This window comes from Typopeltis vanoorti, chromosome 22 (genome assembly GCF_054136105.1).
Source record: "Typopeltis vanoorti isolate ZY-2024b chromosome 22, IOZ_Tvanoo_1.0, whole genome shotgun sequence".
NCBI lineage: Eukaryota > Metazoa > Arthropoda > Arachnida > Uropygi > Thelyphonidae > Typopeltis > Typopeltis vanoorti.
Window position 1 is genome coordinate 38,117,651 of NC_143570.1, and position 22,402 is coordinate 38,140,052.

Sequence of the window (22,402 nt, forward strand, 5' to 3'; positions counted from 1 at the left end):
TGGAGTCTTGACAACTAACAGACTGATTTGGAGGAAAATTGTAGATAGGAAGTTAGTAATGATGTAATTTTTTTCATGTAGTACTATCATATCCTGTACACCCCTTGAGGGTACATTGCAGGAATTTGATGACGATGATGAGTTAATTTCCCTGTCACAATTTCTTTAAAGGCATTTAAAACCATCCATGCCCATGGTGTGATTGAAATCCACAGCCTATTCAGTTGGAGAGCAGACATGCTATCCCACTGCATAACCAGGTAAAAATGTAGTTACAGTACTGATTTAGAAGATTGAAATGATGTAAATATACCAATAGCAGTTATTATAGCCTTTATTACAATTATTATAGTTTTTATTACACAATGCATATTTATAAAAATAAAATAACTAGCTCAAATTCAATTTTGTGATATCCTTACCTATTAAGCTATCTGGTGATTCTATCATAATTTTTTTTTTTTACTATGAACAAAAATTATGAACTGATATTAAAATAAACACATCCATTAATGTTCTTTTTTTTTTTTAAATGCTTTGCTCTTCTCTAAAAACATGGAATTGCTAACTGAGGTTTATACCTTAATATAAAACAATTTTTGACATCCTTCATGGATTGAAAAGTTTGAATTTTTGATGATACAGTAGGCATCAAGTTTACTTATTAATAGAATGGGAGATTATATACAAACAAGTTTGACTTACCTCAAAACCACCACTTATTTATCAAGTCCATTATCATTTGTTTGGCAAACTTGCATATTCTGAAATGCAACTATTAATTTAACAGCGGTAAATTAAGAGATTGAGTTTAACTTTATAATAATAATTGTGGAATTGCTCGAATCCGCCATCTTGCTAAAAGTCACTTTCATAAAATAAAGGAAAACTAATTGCAAATTAATCACTGATCTAAGGGTAGAGAAATTTCTATTATACTGCGCCACTCTATCCTTAGATAAGTCTATATGAATTAGTAAGTTTAATTCAAAATTAGTTAGCAGTCTTTTCATTCAATCAGGCCGATGGTATTTATTTTCTTTCTTTCTGGGATTCCCGCTAGATTCGAGTTTTTGTGAACGGTGCAGTAAAAAGAAATTCAGGCAAACACAATATTTAAATTAACAAACAAAACATTTAATACATGGTTATTTGAGAAATACATAAATTCCACTTCTAAATATGACAAACCAGTCAAGTTAGCACATCAAGTCAAGTCATTCATATTAATCCAATCTTTCAAACTTTCTCAAACAAATTCACAGTTTCAGAATCACAAAGTTTCTTTACTCAAATTATTACAATAGAATTTCTTATTTATTCAGTTTCCATGTATCTCTCAGCTACACTCTACGATTAACTCATAACAGGCACTAACCACGGTAGATATCACTTCAATGTCTATATTTCCAACTCTCAGCCTCGATGGTAAGCTACAGTTAATGTTAGAAACAGCGCAACGGAACTAATACTTAAATCTTCATACACTGAAATAAACTAATATGACTGTCCTTACCAGAAATAATCTTCAGTACTTCCAATATTTTGTGAGCACACTTTCAAATTGTATTTATCACACTTGCGAAACACTAAATAACTAAAACATTACTAATCGCGCTTCAAAAATCCAGATAACAACTATAAGGTACATTAATTATTCTTATTTATCATTCATCAACTAGTTTATCTCCGTACAATTCCCTTTCGTGGTAGTACAGAAATAAGTCGTAATTGTAGACTGACTGGATTTATTCAGTATTCTTCTTTGAATGTCCAGTTCTCTAATTATCCGATTATTACGGCAATAATTTCTTTTTATTACTACGGCTGGTTTTGCTTTCAGCCAACTATAAGATTCACTTATATAAAAAAATATCTACTCAACTCCTATCCTTAGGAATCTTTTAATTACTTCTACTTCTTTAGTTTACTTCCTTGCTATAAATCCAGTTAGTCTACAATTACGACTTATTTCTATACTACGAAAAAAGGAATTGTACGGAGTTAAACTAGTTGATGAATGAAAAATAAGAATAATTAATGTACCTTATAGTTGTTATCTGGAGTTTTTGAAGCGCGATTAGTAATGTTTTAGTTATTTAGTGTTTCGCAAGTGTGATAAATACAATTTGAAAGTGTGCTCACAAAATATTGGAAGTACTGAAGATTATTTCTGGTAAGGACAGTCATATTAGTTTATTTCAGTGTATGAAGATTTAAGTATTAGTTCCGTTGCGCTGTTTCTAACATTAACTGTAGCATACCATCGAGGCTGAGAGTTGAAAATATAGACATTGAAATGATATCTGCCGTGGTTAGTGCCTGTTATGAGTCAATCGTAGAGTGTAGTTGAGGGATACAAGGAAACTGATTAATTAAGAATTTCTATTGTGATAAGTTGGGTATAGGAACTTTGTGATTCTGAAACTGTGAATTTGTATGTGAAAGTTTGGAAGATTGGATTAATATGAATGACTTGACTTGATATGCTAACTTGACTTGGTTTGTCATATTTAGAAGTGGAATTTATGTAATTGTTCTATAACCATATATTAAATGTTTTGTTTGTTAATTTAAATATTGTGTTTGCCTGAATTTCTTTTTACTGCACCGTTCACAAAAATTCGGATCTAGCGGGAATCCCAGAAGGAAAGAAAATAAATAACATCGGCCTGAATGAGTGAAAAGACTGCTAACTAATTTTGAATTAATCCTACTAATTCATATAGACTTATCTAAGGATATAGTGGCGCAGTAATAGAAATTTCTCTACCCTTAGATCAGTGATTAATTTGCAATTAGTTTTCCTTATTTGATGAAAGTGACTTTTAGCAAGATGGCGGATTCGAACGTCAAGAGAACACGTCACGACAGCAAACTTGCATATTCTGAAATGCAACTATTAGTTCTGGATTTTCAATCTTATTATTTCACATTATTCTAGTGCTTAGCTTTGTCTCCCATTATTGTTAGCATTTATACTTTTTTGTGTTTTATGTATAGTTCCAGCCAACTGTTTTGTTTGTTCTGTCATCAATACACGATTTCCCACCCTTTCTTTTGTTCCGTTTCCCGTGATTTCTTTTGTTCTTATCTCTAATTTTTTTGTTTTTTATTTTTAGTGTACCTCTGTTCAGCTTCTTGTGATTTTTATTTCTCACAATTTCTTTTTTTATCTATTTCTGGTGAATTCCTTTGTTAGTTTTTTGTGATTTCTTCTGTTCTGCTTCTGGGCAATTTACTTTGTTCTCTCACAATTTTCTTTGTGGCATTTTCACAACTTCATTTGTGTTATTTCCCAATCTATTCCTGGTGAATTCCTTTATTCTGTTTCCATGATTTCTATTGTTGTTTCCCATTGTTTATTTGTTGTGATTTTTTATGTTTTAAGGGAATGGAGTATTGGAATTAGTACTTTTACCCTAACTTCACTATAACGAATCTTGCATTATAACTAACTGTCTCTGCTCCCTAGGAGTTAGCTATAGCCAACAGACATTACCTACTGTAAAGCACTGCACTTTCGAGTGTAATATGTGATATGTAATAGTGAAGATGGCAAATTAAATATGGAAAGAGACCACAGTATTAGCAAAGCTTGTTTGGTAAGAAGTCATGTGAACAAATTTATTAAAAGTTAAAAGCAAGGGGTCATAAAGTGAGATTGTACTGTATTACATAAACAAAATACTTCAGTTGGAAAGGTTTGTTTGATTTTCTCACCTTGGTTAATCTATGCTGATTCTTACCCTTATATGTCCTGTGTCTTTTAACTTTTGTAGCAATGCCTGAGGAGAGACCAGAACTCTAAATTCTGCAGCAATTTCAAAGTCCTGTTTAAAAAACATGTATTATTTCTCTTAGAAAAATTCGACATTACATTTCAAAACTAAAAATAAATACATAAAATGAAACAGCTGTCATTCCTCAAAGGGAGAACTTTATTTATTTATTTTTTTAATGAAATACTGGTTGGATGGAATTATGGATGAAGCAAATAAGGCTATGAGGCCAATTAGTTATTTTTTTTTTTTTAGGATGAAAAACTAACATCTCTGTATGAGACTGAACTTGCCTATATCTGAGAAGTCCTTATAAATATTACTTGTGTCCTAGACAAAATTTAATCTCTCAAACATCAAATACCACCAATATGTCCTTGTTACTACATTATGGACACTTTTGGAAATCAGTAAGAAGGCAGTCCCCGCCTGCTAACATTAGCAAGGTTAAGTACAATTCTACTACTGATGTGCTCTATAATCTTGCTCACTTGCAGGATTTTAAATCCGTTTTCTCTCAGAGGAAAGCTATTTATTTGAGCTTACGTTAACCTAACTGGAATAAGATTAGAAAAAGTCTCTTCCCACTGCAAGTCTGGCTTCACAAAAGTTACCATTGCTAAGCCTGGTAATTATTATGTGAACAGAAATAATTAGTTGTTGCTGTTCAGATATTTCCATGCTTGCAATGGTAACTTTTGTGAAACTACCATTGCTTCACAAAAGCAATGTACCCTCAAGGGGTGTACAGCATATGTTAGTACTACATGAAAAAATTACATCATTACTAACTTCCTATCTACAATTTTCCTCCAAATTAGTCTGTTACTTGTCAAGACTCCAACATTATCCGATCTTATATTTCTATTGTCTAAGGCACTTTGTACCATATCAATCCACCTGGGTCGTTTTCCTGCCAACCTGGCAGAGAACACTTGTTTTGCTAATCTTTCCTCGCCCATTCTGTTTAAGTGACCATACCACCTCAGATTAGCTCTGCTAACGCATTCCTGGATGCTGGCAATGTCAAGTTCTTTCCTAATATTCTCATTTTTAATATGATATTGCCAATGATGCCATCTGTTCATGCCTCTAATCTTTCTCAGGACTCTCATATCTACAGTCTCTAGTCTTTGGTCAAGTGTTTTACTTTTGACTCAGATCCATAAGTTAAAATGGGTTTGAACACTGTCTTGTATACAGCTAATTTAGTGTTCCAACTAATTTCTCTCTTACTCTATATGAATTTATTCAATTAACTTCCTACCATACCAGCTTTGTTGATTCTGTTATACATTTCCATATTTAATTTACCATCTTCACTAAAAATTGTACCCAAGTAGCTGGAATGTTTTACTTGTTCCACAACTTCTCTGTTCACAACGCAGTTGACATTATCAATGATTCTGCCTATTTTCATTGTCTTTGTCTTTTTATTGCTGACCTTCATACCATATCTATTACAACAGTTATTCAATTTAGTCAGGGAATCTTGCAGACTTGTAGTGGATTTATTTAGAAGTATAACATTGTCTGCATAAAGCAAAGACCTGACATTAACATCTCCAATTTTGATATGTTTAATACCACTTTCCTTCATAATGTGATCCATACAGATAATGAATAAGAGAGGGGATAATGTACATCCTTGTCTCCCAGATTTAACATTAAACCATCTTCTGTACTTCTGTCAATTCTAACTGCTGACTTACAACTCAAATAAAGACTAAGTATTGCTTGATATAAAGCCTCATTGACACCATATAACTGTAGCTTATTGAATAGCTTCTCTCTTGGCACCTTGTCACATGCCTTTTCCAGATTGACAAAACTTTGTTATATTCCCATGATTTCTCAACTATTTGTTGTAAAGTGAAGATCTGATCCTGACAGCCTCTATTTGGACTGAATCCAGCTTGTTCTTCACCAAGCTTTTCTTCCACAATTCTTCTCAACCGTTTCTCAAGTACACTTGCATAAATCTTACCAGGAACACTCAGTAAGGAAAATACCTCTGTAATTCTCACATTCAGTTTTATTTCCCTTTGTTATATAATGGGTACTATGAGAGCTCTACTCCAATCATCAGGAATTCATCCCTCTGTCCACGCCTTCTGAACCATGCAGTGTAGCCACTGTAAGACTTTTATACCACCATACTTCAGCATTTCTGGTCGAATATCATATACTCCTGCTGCCTTTCCACATTTCAAGACTTTGATGGCTTTTTTTTTTCTACTTCAAGTATGGACATGTATTCCTGACTGTATGCCAGTTGAGTTTTTTTTTTACCACTATGCCATCACTCTTGTTTCATTTAGCAATTTTTCGAAGTAATTACTTCATACTTCAAGAATATCTTTTTCTCCCATTTTCATGTCACCTTTATCATTTCTAACTTTTTTTTTACAGTACTCTTTCCTCCATTCCTAAGCTTCTTCAACAACCTCCAGAATATTTTGCCACCTTCTTGATATTTATTTTCTATGTTCTTGCCAAAGTCCTCCCATGACTTTTCTTTAGCTAGTATTACACAGTGTTTAGTTTTCTTAGATTTGTCTCTGTATTCTCTAAGAGCACAAACCAACTTATTTGCCAGGAACTTTTGATATGCTTTCTTCTTTTCATTCACTGCCTCTAACTTCCTGTGTCCACCATGGAGTTCTGATTTTTCTATCCTTGTGAACAGCCTCTCTATCTGAATGAATTAGGGTTTTCTTCAAGGCTTGACACTGAATCTCCAAGGTTTGGTTCCTGTTCTCAAACTCTTTCATTTTTTCTTCAATAATCTTTGTGTATTTTAGTCTACAGTTCACATCTGAGAGCTGCTCAACTTTTATTCGCTTTAAAACTTTCTTACATGTTATTCTTTTCAATATGAAATTCAATTTTATCTTGCTCAAGACTAAATAGTGATCACTTCCAATTTCAAATCCTTTGTACACTCTGGTGTCCTGCACCAGGGAGAAAACATCACTATCAACAATAACATAGTCAATGAGACTTTTCTTATTCCTTACCTCTTCTCTCTATGTGAATTTTTTCACATTTTTATGTTGGAACATGGTGTTAGTAATAACCAGTCCATGTCCTGAGCAGAAATCCAACAGATATTGCCTTTATTATTAGCTTTGCTCTTTTCTCCAAATTTTCCCAAAATATTTTTGTATGTCTGACAATCATTTCCTACTCTGCTATTTAGATCCCCAACAAGGATCAACTTTTCCTTTTTTCATTGTGTTAGTTGCTTTCTCTAAAGCCTTAAAAAATTTCTCCACTTCTACCTTAATAGAACCTTTTGTGGGACCATAGGCACAAATAAGTCTCATTGTCCAGTTCCCCAATCTGATATTTGCCCACATCACTCTACTTGAGACTGCCTGCCATTCAAGAAGATTAGCCTTATATTTAGTATTGAATACTATGGCTACTCCCTTTCCTTGATTGTCATTGTCTGAGTATTTATTGCTCAGAAAGATTTCACCAGTTTTTGTCTTTTTTGTTTCAATCACCCCTATTATGTTGATCTGGTAGTTATCCAATTCCTCAGCTAGCACCATTTCTTTGCCATTCAGGCTTCTTATGTTGATAGTACTGATCTTGAACTCTGGTGATGTTGAGTTGGTGTAAGTTTTAGGATTTGTTCCAGTAGCTGACTTTTCGCTGTTTGCGCTGGTTCCCTGGCAAAAACAACGTGGGCATCGCCTGGTTAAAGTTTGTTTAACCGGGCGATACCCCAGCCAGTATGAGATTCTGTTATGTTGTACCATCATTTGAAATTTTGGTTTAAGCCAATAAGAATAGAATTTGGTCGGCTAAATCCCAAATTCTCAGCCCATCCTCGTTTGTTCAGTATCCAGGTAGATACACAACAGGGTGCACAGAGAGAAGGTGAGGATTGGACATTAAGTCAGAAGCCCTGGTCGGTTCTTCGCATTCCTTTAAAGGCTATGTGGAGGTCTCCTCTCAGTTATACAGCTTTGACCCTTAAGCAACCCATAACTTTCTAAGTAGTCTCCAATATAATAAATATAATTAATTGTAAGATTTTTACAAATCTAAAAATCTTACTTTCTAAGTAGTCTCCACAATTTATCTTAGAAATATTTTCCTGTTTCTAAGATAAATTGTAATTAACCATATCTTTAACTACTGTAATAAATATTTTATTGAAATTTAATAAACTGACATTTTCAGGCTAGGGATGAACACAAATGCATAGAAAAACAATACAAAAAATGAATATATGACATTTTCAATATTACAACCAACTATGATATATATTTTAATATCAACCTCCAAAACATACAAGATGGATGCAGACAAGAATATACAAAAGAACATACAGGTGGATTCATATGTCTGTACACGAATGCTAGGAGTATCAGAAACACAGGGGTACAGTTTGTTTCCTTGATCACCATGTTGGGTCCTCAGATTGTAGGCATTAGTGAGACCGAGCTATCAGAATCAGACATACTAATGTATAATGTATATACTAATGTATCGAGTATAAAGGGTTATTTTTTAGGTAGGATAGAAAGGAGGTTTGTGCTGCTAATGATATCAGATGACTTGAATCCAGTTAGAGTTGAGAGTTATGATTGTAGTACTACTACTAACAGTATTTCATGTAGCAGTGAGTTTGAAGCCATCAGGTGGTGAAATCTAACAAGATCAATTATATCTGATTATAGTGTCAGACGGTGTTTCAGTTAAAGACGTAACTATTATAACTCCGGTTCGTGACAGTGATCATGCAGGTACTCACTTGGAAAGTCGCTAAGTTTATGAATATTCCATTATTCATACGTAGAAAACGTTACATGCTGAACTACACAGAAGGAAATTATGACGAATTGAGAAGTATATTGATTCAGTGGAATGGGAATCGGTTGCTGGATGGGAAGAATATCGACAGTGCATGGGAAGCATTAAAACAATACTTAAATGATGCAATATCAGAATGTGTCCCAAGAGGTCGAAGAATAAATAGGGTAGGAGTCAAATGGATGTGCAATCTTATTAAGCAAGAGATTCGTAAGAAAAATATGTGTGCATAAGGATGATATCCGTTATGAAAATGATAAGCAGCAGGCTAGAATAGTCATAACCTGTGTATGAAAAGAAAGAAACTGGCTCTGTGTGCTAAGGACAACTCATGTCTATCGATATGCAGCAAGTAAAAGAAAGAATGAATATGAAAGAATAAATCTTCTAAATGCAGATGGTGTGAGGGTACCAGATGAAAAAGAGGTTGTTCAACTAATGAGTGCACATTTTGTTAAGAGCTATCAACCTAGTGTACACAACTTTGTAGCAGTGAGCTCAATCACTGGATGAAGAAACTCAGTGTATGACAACGAGGTATTATTATTATCACGGGCAACTCCAGGGAGTCATTAGACTCATCGAGGGAGCCCCCAAATCATATTCATCACAACTATTCGACATTAATACAGTATCTATCATACCTCGCCTTAAACGCATTCACTGTCACAGCATCCACCACAGACTCTGGCAGCCCATTCCACTCATTCACCACTCTAAAAGTAAAGAACCCAAATCTAACACCTTTACTAACAACACTTTTGCCCAGTTTCTCGGGATGTCCCCTAGTTCTCCCACAACCAGCCCTTTTCTCAAAAATATCTTCTGAATTAATTTTATAGAAACCCTTCAGTAATTTGAATGTCTCAATCATATCTCCCCTCCTCCGCCTATCAACCAATTTTTGCAACCCACAAATCCTCAACCTGTTCTCATAAGGTTCATTCCACAGACCTGCTATCATCTTGGTCACTCGCCTCTGGATCCTGTCAACCTCCTCCCCATCAAGAAGAAACCTAGGTGACCAAATCTGGGCACAGTAGTCGAGATGGGGTCTTATCAAGGCTCGATACAGAGAAACTATAACCTGCTTGTCAACGTATTCTTCAGCAACCAAGTGATTTGATGAGCTGATTTGGCCACTTTTGCAATGTGCCCCCTAAACTTCAACTCCTTATCCACCAACACTCCTAAATCTCATGCCTCATCAATTTCCTGGAGTACAGTTCCACCAAATGTAGTAATCTGCTGCTAATCTTTTCACCCCAAAATGTATAACCTTACATTTTGCCACATTAAATTGACATCCATTCTCCTTAGCCCAGACCTCCAATCTATCCAAATCTTCTTGCAAAATTTTGACATTATCTGCATTCACTATTGCCCTACCCAACTTTGCATCATCCGCAAACAAATGAACTGTTCCTCTCAGATCCTTTCCTATATCATTAATGAACAAATTAAACAGCAGTGGTCCAAGAACAGATCCTTGTGGCACACCACTAGTCACAGGCCGTCTTGTGGACTCTACTCCTGAATAAACCACTCTGATATCTCTCTGTCAACCACCCTCCTATCCATCTCACTAACCCTATATCCATCCCCATATGCTGCAATTTACTGATTAGAATTCCATGTGGTATCCTGTCAAAGGCCTTAGCAAGGTCCAGTAGAATCACTGTAAACCTATTACCCTTATCCAGTTCAGCCGTCACTGTGTTATAATATGTGAGCAGGTTACTGAGGCATGACCTACCCTTCACAAAACCATCCTGTCCCCGATACAGTATCCCATTTTCTTCTATCCAATCTTGTATTTTCCTCTTGACTATTTTCTCCAAGACTTTGATAATGATTCCTGTTATGCTGATTGGCCGGTAATTTTCAACAGCAGCCTTGGAACCACCTTTATGCAGCGGAACTATTTTCCCCTCTTTCCACCCCTTTGGACTGACCCAGACCCGAGGCTCAAATTAAACAAAATGGTCAAGGGCACTGACAATTCTTTAGCTGCTTCGCATACGACACGAGCTGGTATACCATCCAATCCCACAGATGTATTGACATTGAGGTTCTGTAATAGACTAGTTACCTGTAGTTCATTCATCACAATTCCAGTATAAGCTGTTGGTTCTTCCATTCCTGCAATGTCACCACTTGGATGACATACTCTTGCAAAGTGCTCGCTCAGTAATTCCACTATATCCACTAATTCGGTTACCTCCCTACCCTCAGCATTTTTTAAGATCATTCTGCCATGAACATTTTTCCTTTTACTTGCAACATATTGAAAAAACTGTTTGGGATTCTCTTTAGCCTGCATGGCCAATTTTCTTTCGTAATCCGCTTTTGCTTTTCTTACCATCCTTGTTACTTACCATCCTGGCCTGAGCCTTTATACTGTTCTTGTGCCTGCTGGTCACTTTTCTCCTTAAATTCCCTCCACAATTGTTTATTTTTTTGCAGCTCAAGCTTAATAGTATTATTGATCCATTTAACCCCTACTTGATTTATTATTCAGACTCTTGGTATACAGTCAACCATTGCCTCCTGCAAACACTTCTTAATCACCTCCCATGCACTATCAGCATTCAGCCCTTGCAGTTTTACATGCCATGGCACTGAGCCAAGCACACACACCTAAGCTTGTCATACTTACCAGCCCGGTAATTCCACATGTACCCTGTCTTAATTGTAAATTCCACTCCTTTAGCCACCTCCCAAGTCATGACCTTAAGGTCACTCTCACCAATTGGTGGCAACACGGTCATGTTCGTTACAGCCACATTCTCAGTTGCAATTACTAGGTCAAGCGCTCTCTGCCTCCTGGTATTTTCCACTACATGCTGCTGCAGATAGTTGTCCCTTAATAACCACATAAAATCCAATTCCTTCCTCCCATGTGCCCTCTCCTCTTTCCAGTCAATGTTACCATAATTGAAATCACCCATAATAATTACCCTCCTTCCACTCATTTCTTCTATTTGCCTATGCATACTATCCCCACCATCTATTCCATCACCTGGTCTATAACAGCACCCAATTGTATATTTTGTTCTGCTAGATTCTATCTCACACCAAACAGCCTCAAATGTGCTCTTTTCTCTATCCTGCAGTTCAACTTCTATACTCCTTGGCTGCAACTCATCGGCTATCATCAATAACACTCCTTCCCCCTTTTTATTCACCCTGTCACTCCTGAACATGCTATACCCATTGCATTCAATCCCACTAGCTTTATCATCTTCTGTCAGCCATGTTTCACTAATACCAACAACCTGTGGCCTGGAAGTGCCAACCAAGGCCAAAAACTCTTCCTTCTTGTTCCTAATACTCCTGGCATTAGTGTACATGAATTGCAGAAGTCCATTTGTCCCACCCCTACTTTGATGCCTTATACCAACTATCCCATTCTGATTTGTTGTCCTTCGTACTCGCTCGGGCATATTATACTCATTCACACACTCAACTGCCTCCCTAAGGTCTGCATATCTACTCTGCAAGGAATAGCAGGGTAGATATACAGACCCCCTCCTTAATAAATGTAGTTTCCCTGAGTCTGTACATCCACTTCCACATCATTCATCAACACTTTTTCAAGTCTCCGTACACCAACTCCATTCAAATGTAACCCATCCATCTTATATAAATCCTTTTGCCCATCGAACTCACTCCACAAATTCCACACCCCTCTCCATGCATAACCCACGCATAAAGTCATTGGCAATTATGGCCCTCTTAAACACTTCACTGTCATACCTCGGTAAAATACTCACCAACGTTACTCTCTCACTCTTCTCTTTTGCTACCTCAAGTAATTCCCTCACATCCTCTATCATTTCCATTTTGTCTTCTTTCAAATCATTTGTTCCTGCTGTTGGATCCTTCTTCTTCTTAATTTATACTTTGGATCCGACTTGTTATTCACTATGATGTTCTTAAACTATTGATAAGTTGATTTCTAATTCAAATATAAAGAAAATTTATATTTAAAGATTGCACCAGTTTATATCTAAATTAGTTCAAGAATTGAAGATAAACCAACTCACAACTATCTCTCCTTTTAGGTGTTAATATTATATATACTGGCCAAGTATATTTAACTAACTTAATTCACCCGCTTTGGTTCGAATATTTTATGGATGGTGCAGTAAAAGAGATTCAGGCAAAATATAACTTTAGATTAACAAAAACTAACATTTAATTTAGAATCACAAATTTTCCACTTAAGATCAAATCACTAAATAAGTTATTATAAACACTTCAGCCTTTCTGATAATAAAGTCATACAAGCTCAGACAATGGTAATTCTGTTATCTGTAATACAGTCTTCTCACAGTTCCTTTTAACTATTTAATAAAATTCCTTAATGATCATTCACATCAATATCTCATAGTTCTTTAAGTTTCAAATACAATAAAAATTGCAGCAATACCTCTTTACAAGCAAACACTTATAATTACACTTTGGCTAATTTCTGCAATAGTTACTGTTAGTGTAAGGAAATTCTAGGATGAAACTCACACACTTCTCTGCAAAGGAATATTAATGGTTGGAATAATCTTACCGATAATCTTCTTTCTTCATGAACTTACACACAAACATTTTTTTTTAACTGTAAACACTTTTAACAATAATCAGCACTCATTAAAATAAATCTTCAAAGCATTAACTGAATTAATTCACGGTCACTATACACATAAACAAACGTTCTTGCATAAAGTACTACTGATCACTCATGAAATAAGGCAACACACAATAATTCCTTAACTTGAGGTTTTATATGCACAGTTGTTCACTCTTCCGGCATTCAATAAATTCTTTAGATACTACAATTCTAAACATAGCTAACGGTAAACTTCAATTTTACAGCCTCTACTATTCTAGTAATTCTGTGCTTTATTTCAAGATTCTGTGTGTCCTTGACAGGTCAGCCCTGAAATTAAATATCAACTCAAGTATTGCTAGTCTATTTAGTAGTCAATCAGCTGTCTTCCGTAGCTATAACTGTTATTCTACAACTTATTAGCTAACCGCCTCTCGACTAGTAGACTTTATTTAGCTGCTTGAGTGATTTGCCGACTCGCTATTATCGCATTGTGATTCCCTAATGCCGAATGCTCTGATTCCAACCTAATGCCAATCCTCTCTTTTCTCTCTCTCTTAAATTCTCTAACGCTCTCTTTTTTTCCAGTGTTCCTCACTTTTTATATCCGTTCTTCCCGCCTAAATTGTTCTCGTGATCTAAAACTCTTTTCAATAAACCTTCTCTTCACGTGGTGTTCCAAAACTCGCACTCGCTTACTTACATGCATCTCCATGACAACAAAACAAAACATAATAAATAGAGAATATTTACATTTCAATTATTGCGCAGTTAAATTATCAAATATAAATTCTATATTAACATAGAAATAATTAAAATAGCTTAATAATATTTAATACAGTCTTTTCATTATTAATACATATATCTTGATTAAATAATTAAATATTAGACAAAATTAAGGTAGTTATATGAATATTAATTTGTAAAATAAGCTGTTTACATTAAATAATATTTACAAGTCTAGCCTTTGTGATGGAAGATCATGTTGGATTCTGAAGCAAATAATAATTACTCTAATCTCTACATAATCAGAATCCAACAAAAGCTTACTCTTCCTTTGAAAAATTTTTCTTTAAAGAAAAATTTTTCACATAAGTTCCTTTGGTGGAGGAATCAGATCTTATATTTTCTCCATGAGATCTTACATAGTTTCCACACCTGCTATTCCAGTTTGTACACTTACTTTCTTTTGCTTTTTCTCTTGGATTTCTCTTGTTCCATACACTAGTAACTAAATGTATTTTATATTTATTATGTGGGAATGTCCTTTTAAGATACAAATCTTGTTTTCTGTTATATAGACTAGTCACCCTGGCACAATTTACCTCAACTGTTGTTTGTTCCTTATTGATAACTTCAGGTTCAGGTTTGGCTATCAGTTGTTGAGAATGTTCATCAGTGTTACATTTTGATTCTGGTAGATAAGGCATAACAGACTGTGTATTACTATCCTTCACAGTTGGTTCAGTTACAGACAGCTCCACTTTATTTGGGGTAAATCCTTTCTCAGGTACATGAAACCTTGCTTTCTGCCTCCTTGTTCTATTATGCATATAATTGCCATTTGTTCTGACACTTATTTTCCTGCCCATTAGGCATACTTCCCTTTTAAAAAAATCACAGGAGAACTGATATCTTTCTAAGAAATTTGTTCCCAAAATGATGTGGGAGCTTATGTCAGCGGTTGAGGGGATGATAAGTAAGTCCTGCCAGATACTTAGCTTAAATTCTGATAGGTAGATTCTTGCTCGAATCTTTTCATATGCTACAAAGTTTGAATCTGAAAGAGAAGTAATTCTTACATGTTGTCTAAGTTTGGCAATATTATTCCTTAATTTATGTCTTATACTTTGGAGATAGTCCTTTCTAATAGTTGAAGCATTACATCCTGTATCTAATAAAATATTACACTTAGAACCTAGGATTTCTCCTCTAACTCTCATCATTCTTTCATTAGGTGCTTGGTGTTTCTGAATTCCATTATTTCTTCTGTGGGGTTTGTATCCAAACTTCGAGTCCCATCTGCTATTAGAGTAGTTTCCCTTGTTATAGAAACAATTCCTGGCACAATGTCCAACTTTGTTGCAATTATAACATTTGGGAGGATCTCTATGTTTTGTGTCTCTGTCTTAGGTTGAGAGACAATAGACATCTGTTGTTTAACATTATCTAGTCCTTGAATTACCTTATCTAGACTAGCTAAAAATGGGTTGATTTTGTTTTTCCACTTCAGGTTTAATTATCTCATTAATTTTATCAGTTGTGGGGTTTTGGTTTTCTTGAGACTTCAAAGTAATAGCTGATAATTGTCTCACAACCTCATTAAGACTATCCATTATTGGCTGATTTAACTTATTTACTTCCTGGTGAATTAGGGTTTGCCCTTCTGTCATCAGCCTTTTGTCAAATTGCTCTTTACTTTCAGTTATGCGATTAATACTATTTGGACTTTCTCCAATATTCTTTCCCTTCCCTTTATCATCCTTATTTTTCTTGTTGGATTCTGATTATGTAGAGATTAGAGTAATTATCATTTGCTTCAGAATCCAACACTGCCACGATTATCATCTCTTTCACCCTCTGTTTTTGCACTCGAATAGATTCACTGAAGTCCTTTATGTTCGTACCTGGCTGGTACGATTTCGTCAAACTCTCAACTATCACACCTCTTAATAGCGAATCCCCATACAGCACTCGTTCCTTCATTTTATTGACGTTTACGAACATTCTATTATTTGTCGTCACAGACTTTCGCCGTTTATTAGTCAGTACGTTCAGCACACATTTTTCCATACGCTCCAGTTGCCTTTTTGCTCTGTGTATCGCTCCGTTCAAACGTGCGATTTCACTACTCGCATTTATCTCACCATTTTCATTATCAATCAAATCATCCATTCGTTCTGTATTTCTACCCTCATTTACACTTTCAACGATGCTCTCACACCTATCTGGCACTACCACGCAATTCTCTATCACACCGCCATTTTCTACATTCTGACTATCATTAACGATATCACTCTCGCCACCCGAAACACGCTTGAGATCCTCATTCTCCTTACACTTTCTGCACATATTAACTTCACTATCACCATTTAACCAGACTCCCACCGCTCTTCGCAAAGCATACATCTCATAGACAGCACATTGCATAAATTCGTTTACATCAAAACTCTTAAACAAACATGGCGACCTGGCCACCATTTTTTTTTTTTATTTTTATTTTTTTTTATTGGTGCCATATGTATGCTATCTTATCTTTAAAATAATAATTAAAATAACACAGAAAACACACAAAAATTGCACAGATACACCATGAAACAAAAGCAAACAGTACTACGTAAAATTCTAGTAAAATCGCCAATTATAACACAAAATAATACTAATATTTTCAGGAGCTCTCAAAAAGCCGACGATCATATCAGTACGACACCTAGCCTCCAATTATTAGAGAGATGTTGCACAAACTGAATTAGAATTCAGCAATAGGACTGATGGGATATCAACATGTGTGCTAAAAGAGTATTCAGCTATTCCTTTGAACAGGCTGTTTAATAGGAGTGTCAGAAAAGGGAAGATTCCAGAAGGATGGAAAGAATGTATAGTAATTCCATTTCACAAGGGTGGTGCAAAGACTGACGTATCCAACTATTAATGACTTGGTATCTCTGGAGTAGTAGTGAAGATTTTGGAAAAATTCGTTAGGCTTGCATTCAGAAATGGGTTGACAGTGAATCTCTACTTTGCAATGAGCAACATGTGTTTACTAAGGGAAGGTCATGTTTTAGCAACTTGCTCACATTCTATAACAATGTTACCATTGAACTAGACAGAGGGACTGGATAACCCATGATACTTTTGGATTTTGCTAAGGCCTTTTGACAGAATACAGCATGGTAGACTGTTGCATAAACTAGAGAATATGGGTTTGGGTTATAGAATATATGGATGACTGACAGATATCAAAAAGTAGTATACGGGGGGGATGTGAGTCTGCAAGATTTAAGGTAACAAGTGGTGTACCACAAGGATCAGTGCTTGGTCCAATGTTATTCAATCTCTACATTAATGATATTGGAAAGGTATGACAAACGACGTACAGTTATTTGCTGATGATGCAAAGATAGGGAGGGTAATCAGGAATGCTGCTGATATGCAGTACTTGCAGAATGATTTGAATAGGCTGGAATTGTGGGCATGGGAAATTGGATGTCAGTAAATGTAACGTCATTCACTTTGGTGTGATTAGATATCCAATGTCATATTATATTGGTTTGATTATGCTAGAAGAAACTGATGAGGCTAGGCATCTTGGAGTGTTAATAGATAGGAAGGTGAAGTTCAGGGGCCATGTAGTAAAGATTGCAAATCCAACTCAAAAGATGATTGCAATGCCAAAATGAATGTTCACATGTAAAGATAAGGATGTCATTTTGCCTCTTTACAAGGCCTTGATAAGACCTCACTTACACTATTGTGCACAGGTCTGGCCTCCATTGCAATTCTGATATAGTGGAGAGTGCACAAAGAAGAGTGTTGAAAATGATATCAAGATTATGGAATACTAATTATGAAGACAGATGGAGAATTTGTAGACACTATCAAACAGAACAGGAGAAAGAGGAGTTATATGATTGAGACTTACAAACTTCTGAAAGGGTCATACAGGATTTCGGTCCATTGAATTTTTCAATTTACTGAGGATAGGGAAAGGACAAGAGCACACCCACTTGGAAGCTGAGGATGAATGCCACTAAGAAGGGGGTGAGGGCTAGATTTTTCTCTCATAGGGTGGTGCGTGATTGGAATGGATTGCCGTTGGATGTTGTGAGTGCAAGCAGTGTGAATGAATTCAAGTATAATAGCAGGTGCATGTAGTATGTGACCTCCCTTGATGAGTTCCTGACTCCCTGGAGGTCTCTCTTAATAATTATTATATTATATTACATTTCATTATTATTATATAAAATAACAATTATCATATACAATATTATATTACAATTAAAATATATTTCTTTTTTTTTTTTTTCAATCAAACTATATTATCATCATCATCAAATTCCTGCCATGTACCCACAAGGGGTGTACAGGATATGATAGTACTACATGAAAAAATTACATCATTACTAACTTCCTATCTACAATTTTCCTCCAAATCAGTCTGTTACTTGTCAAGACTCCAACATTATCAGATCTTATATTTCTATCGTCTAAGGCACTTTGTACCGTATCAATCCACCTATATCTTGGTCTTCCTCTGGGTCGTTTTCCTGCCAACCTGGCAGAGAACACTTGTTTTGCTAATCTTTCCTCTCCCATTCTATTTAAGTGACTATACCATCTGAGATTAGCTCTGCTAACACATTCCTGGATGCTGACAATGTCAAGTTCTTTCCTAATATCCACATTTTTAATATGATATTGCCATTGATGCCATCTGTTCACGTCTCTAATCTTTCTCAGGACTCTCATATCTGCGGTCTCTAGTCTTTGGTCAAGTGTTTTACTTCTGACCCAGCTCTCAGATCCATAAGTTAAAATTGGTTTGAACACAGTCTTGTATACAGCTAATTTAGTGTTCCGACTAATTTCTTTCTTATTCCATATGAATTTATTCAATTGACTTCCCACCATACCAGCTTTGCTGATTCTGTTGTCTATTTCTATATTGAATTTACCATCTTCAGTAAAAATCGTGCCTAAGTAGCTGAAACGTTTTACTTGTTCCACAGGTTCTCCATTCACAATACAGTTGACATTTTCAATGATTCTGCCTATTTTCATTGTCTTTTGTCTTTTTATTGCTGACCTTCATACCATATCTATTACAACAACTATTCAATTTAGTCAGAGAATCTTGCAGACTTGTAGCGGATTTATTTAGAAGTATAACATCATCCGCATAAAGCAAAGAGCTGACATTAACATCTCCAATTTTGATATCAGGTTTAATACCACTTTCCTTCATAATGTGATCCTTATAGATAATGAATAACAGAGGAGATAATGTACATCCTTGTCTCACACCAGATTTAACATTAAACCATCTTCCTGTACTTCCTTCAATTCTAACTGCTGACTTGCAACTCAAATAAAGACTAAGTATTGCTTGATATAATGCCCACTGACACCATATAACTGCAGTGTATTGAATAGCTTCTCTCTTGGCACCTTATCATATGCCTTTTCCAAATCGACAAAACTTAAATACAGATCTTTGTTATATTCCCATGCTTTCTCGACTATTTGTCGTAAAGTGAAGATCTGATCCTGACAGCCTCTGTTTGGCCTGAATCCAGCTTGTTCTTCACCAAGCTTTTCTTCCACAATTCTTCTCAACCGTTTCTCAAGTATACTTGCATAGATCTTGCCAGGAACACTCAGTAGGGAAATACCTCTGTAATTCTCACATTCAGTTTTATTTCCCTTTTTATATATGGGTACTATGAGAGCTCTACTTCGGGAATTCGTCCCTCTGTCCAAGCTTTCTGAACTATGCAGTGCAGCCACTGTAAGACTCATACCACCATACTTCAGCATTTCTGGTCGAATATCATCTACTCCTGCTGCCTTTCCACATTTCAAGCCTTTGATGGCTTTTTCTACTTCAAGTATGGATATGTATTCCTGACTGCATGCCTGGTCAGTATTTTTTTTACCACTGTGCTATCATCACTGCTTGTTTCATTTAGCAGTTTTTCAAAGTAATTACTCTATACTTCAAGGATATCTTTTTCTGCAGTTTTCATGTCACCTTTATCATCTCTAACTCATTTTACAGCACTCTTTCCTCCATTCCTAAGCTTCTTCCACAACCTCCAGAATATTTTGCCACCTTCTTGCTATTCATACATCATCATCATCATCATCAAATTCCTGCCATGTACCCTCAAGGGGTGTACAGGATATGATAGTACTACATGAAAAAAATTACATCATTATTAATTTCCTATCTACAATTTTCCTCCAAATCAGTCTGTTACTTGTCAAGACTCCAACATTATCAGATCTTATATTTCTATCGTCTAAAGCACTTTGTATCGTATCAATCCACCTATACCTTGGCCTTCCTCTGGGTCGTTTTGCTGCCACCCTGGCAGAGAACACTTGTTTTGCTAATCTTTCCTCGCCCATTCTATTTAAGTGACCATACCACCTGAGATTAGCTCTGCTAACGCATTCCTGGATGCTGACAATGTCAAGTTCTTTCCTAATATCCTCGTTTTTAATATGATATTGCCATTGTTGCCATCTGTTCACGCCCATAATCTTTCTCAGGACTCTCATATCTGTGGTCTCTAGTCTTTGGTCAAGTGTTTTACTGCTGACCCAGCTCTCAGATCCATAAGTTAAAACTGGTTTGAACACTGTCTTGTATACAGCTAATTTAGTGTTCCGACTAATTTCTCTCTTATTCCATATGAATTTATTCAATTGACTTCCCACCATACCAGCTTTGCTGATTCTGTTGTCTATTTCTATATTTAATTTACCATCTTCAGTAAAAATCGTGCCTAAATAGCTGAAATGTTTTATTTGTTCCACAGGTTCTCCATTCACAACACAGTTGACATTTTCAATGATTCTGCCTATTTTCATTGTCTTTGTCTTTTTATTGCTGACCTTCATACCATATCTATTACAACAGCTATTCAATTTAGTCAGAGAATCTTGCAGACTTGTAGCAGATTTATTTAGAAGTACAACATCATCTGCATAAAGCAAAGAGCTGACATTAACATCTCCAATTTTGATATCATGTTTAATACCACTTTCCTTCATAATGTGATCCATATAGATAATGAATAACAGAGGGGATAATGTACATCCTTGTCTCACACCAGATTTAACATTAAACCATCTTCCTGTACTTCCTTCAATTCTGACTGCTGACTTACAACTCAAATAAAGACTAAGTATTGCTTGGTATAATGCCCCATTCACACCATATAACTGCAGCGTATTGAATAGCTTCTCTCTTGGCACCTTGTCATATGCCTTTTCCAGATCGACAAAACTTAAATACAGATCTCTGTTATATTCCCATGCTTTCTCGACTATTTGTCGTAAAGTGAAGATCTGATCCTGACAGCCTCTATTTGGCCTGAATCCAGCTTGTTCTTCACCAAGCTTTTCTTCCACAATTCTTCTCAACCGTTTCTCAAGTATACTTGCATAGATCTTGCCAGGAACACTCAGTAGAGAAATACCTCTGTAATTCTCACATTCAGTTTTATTTCCCTTTTTATATATGGGTACTATGAGAGCTCTACTCCAATCATCGGGAATTCGTCCCTCTGTCCAGGCTTTCTGAACTATGCAGTGCAGCCACTGTAATACTCTTATACCACCATACTTCAGCATTTCTGGTCGAATATCATCTACTCCTGCTGCCTTTCCACATTTCAAGCCTTTGATGGCTTTTTCTACTTCAAGTATGGATATGTATTCCTGACTGCATGCCTGGTCAGTGTTTTTTACCACTGTGCTGTCATCACTGCTTGTTTCATTTAGCAGTTTTTCAAAGTAATTACTCCATACTTCAAGGATATCTTTTTCTCCCGTTTTCATGTCACCTTTATCATCTCTAATTCCTTTTACAGCACTCTTTCCTCCATTCTTAAGTTTCTTCAACAACCTCCAGAATATTTTATTTATAATGCATTACATGAATGCATGTGCATAACAGATACTGACACACATATAATATATAAAATAAATATGAAGAAAAAAATGATCTTCATCATTATTATCTGTGAAATTATCGAGACCTGGAAGTTAATTGTAGTGATTGGATAATGAGGATTAGTTGATTAAGCTGTACTAATCCAACTTGCTTCAAAACTAGGGTTAGCTTTTATTAAGATAGTGGGATTAGCATATACTATTTAAGTTGTTGGGCTTTTTTTTATATATGGAATGTAGGCATTGGATGCTGGTGATTTGTGAGGTGTATATAGGTGTGAGTGCTATATTAATTGTGTTGGTACAGATTCAATGTTCTGTAATTGTCTATGTGTTTTAAATTTGTGGTAGGTTGTTGAGTAGTATGGATATGATATGTGATCTCAATGCAGAGCCGTATGAGTTGCTGAAGGATCTAGGCGTGTAAAGAATTGTGGTGGGTCATGTTACGTGTCTCTGTTTACAATAAGTGTTGCTGAAGTAATTCCTTAGTAAGATTATG

General features: G+C 35.6%; 1 protein-coding gene across 1 annotated transcript in view; it reads right to left on the reverse strand.

Moving 5' to 3' along the window:
- The window catches only part of LOC150094331 (mitogen-activated protein kinase kinase kinase 4-like), a 172,769-nt gene that overhangs the window by 52,519 nt on the left and 97,848 nt on the right, over positions 1–22,402 (reverse strand). The window contains exon 10 of the mRNA XM_090412440.1: positions 3,750–3,833. Within this exon, the coding sequence (XP_090268566.1) occupies positions 3,750–3,833 (84 nt within the window). The remainder of the gene's footprint in view (positions 1–3,749; positions 3,834–22,402) is intronic.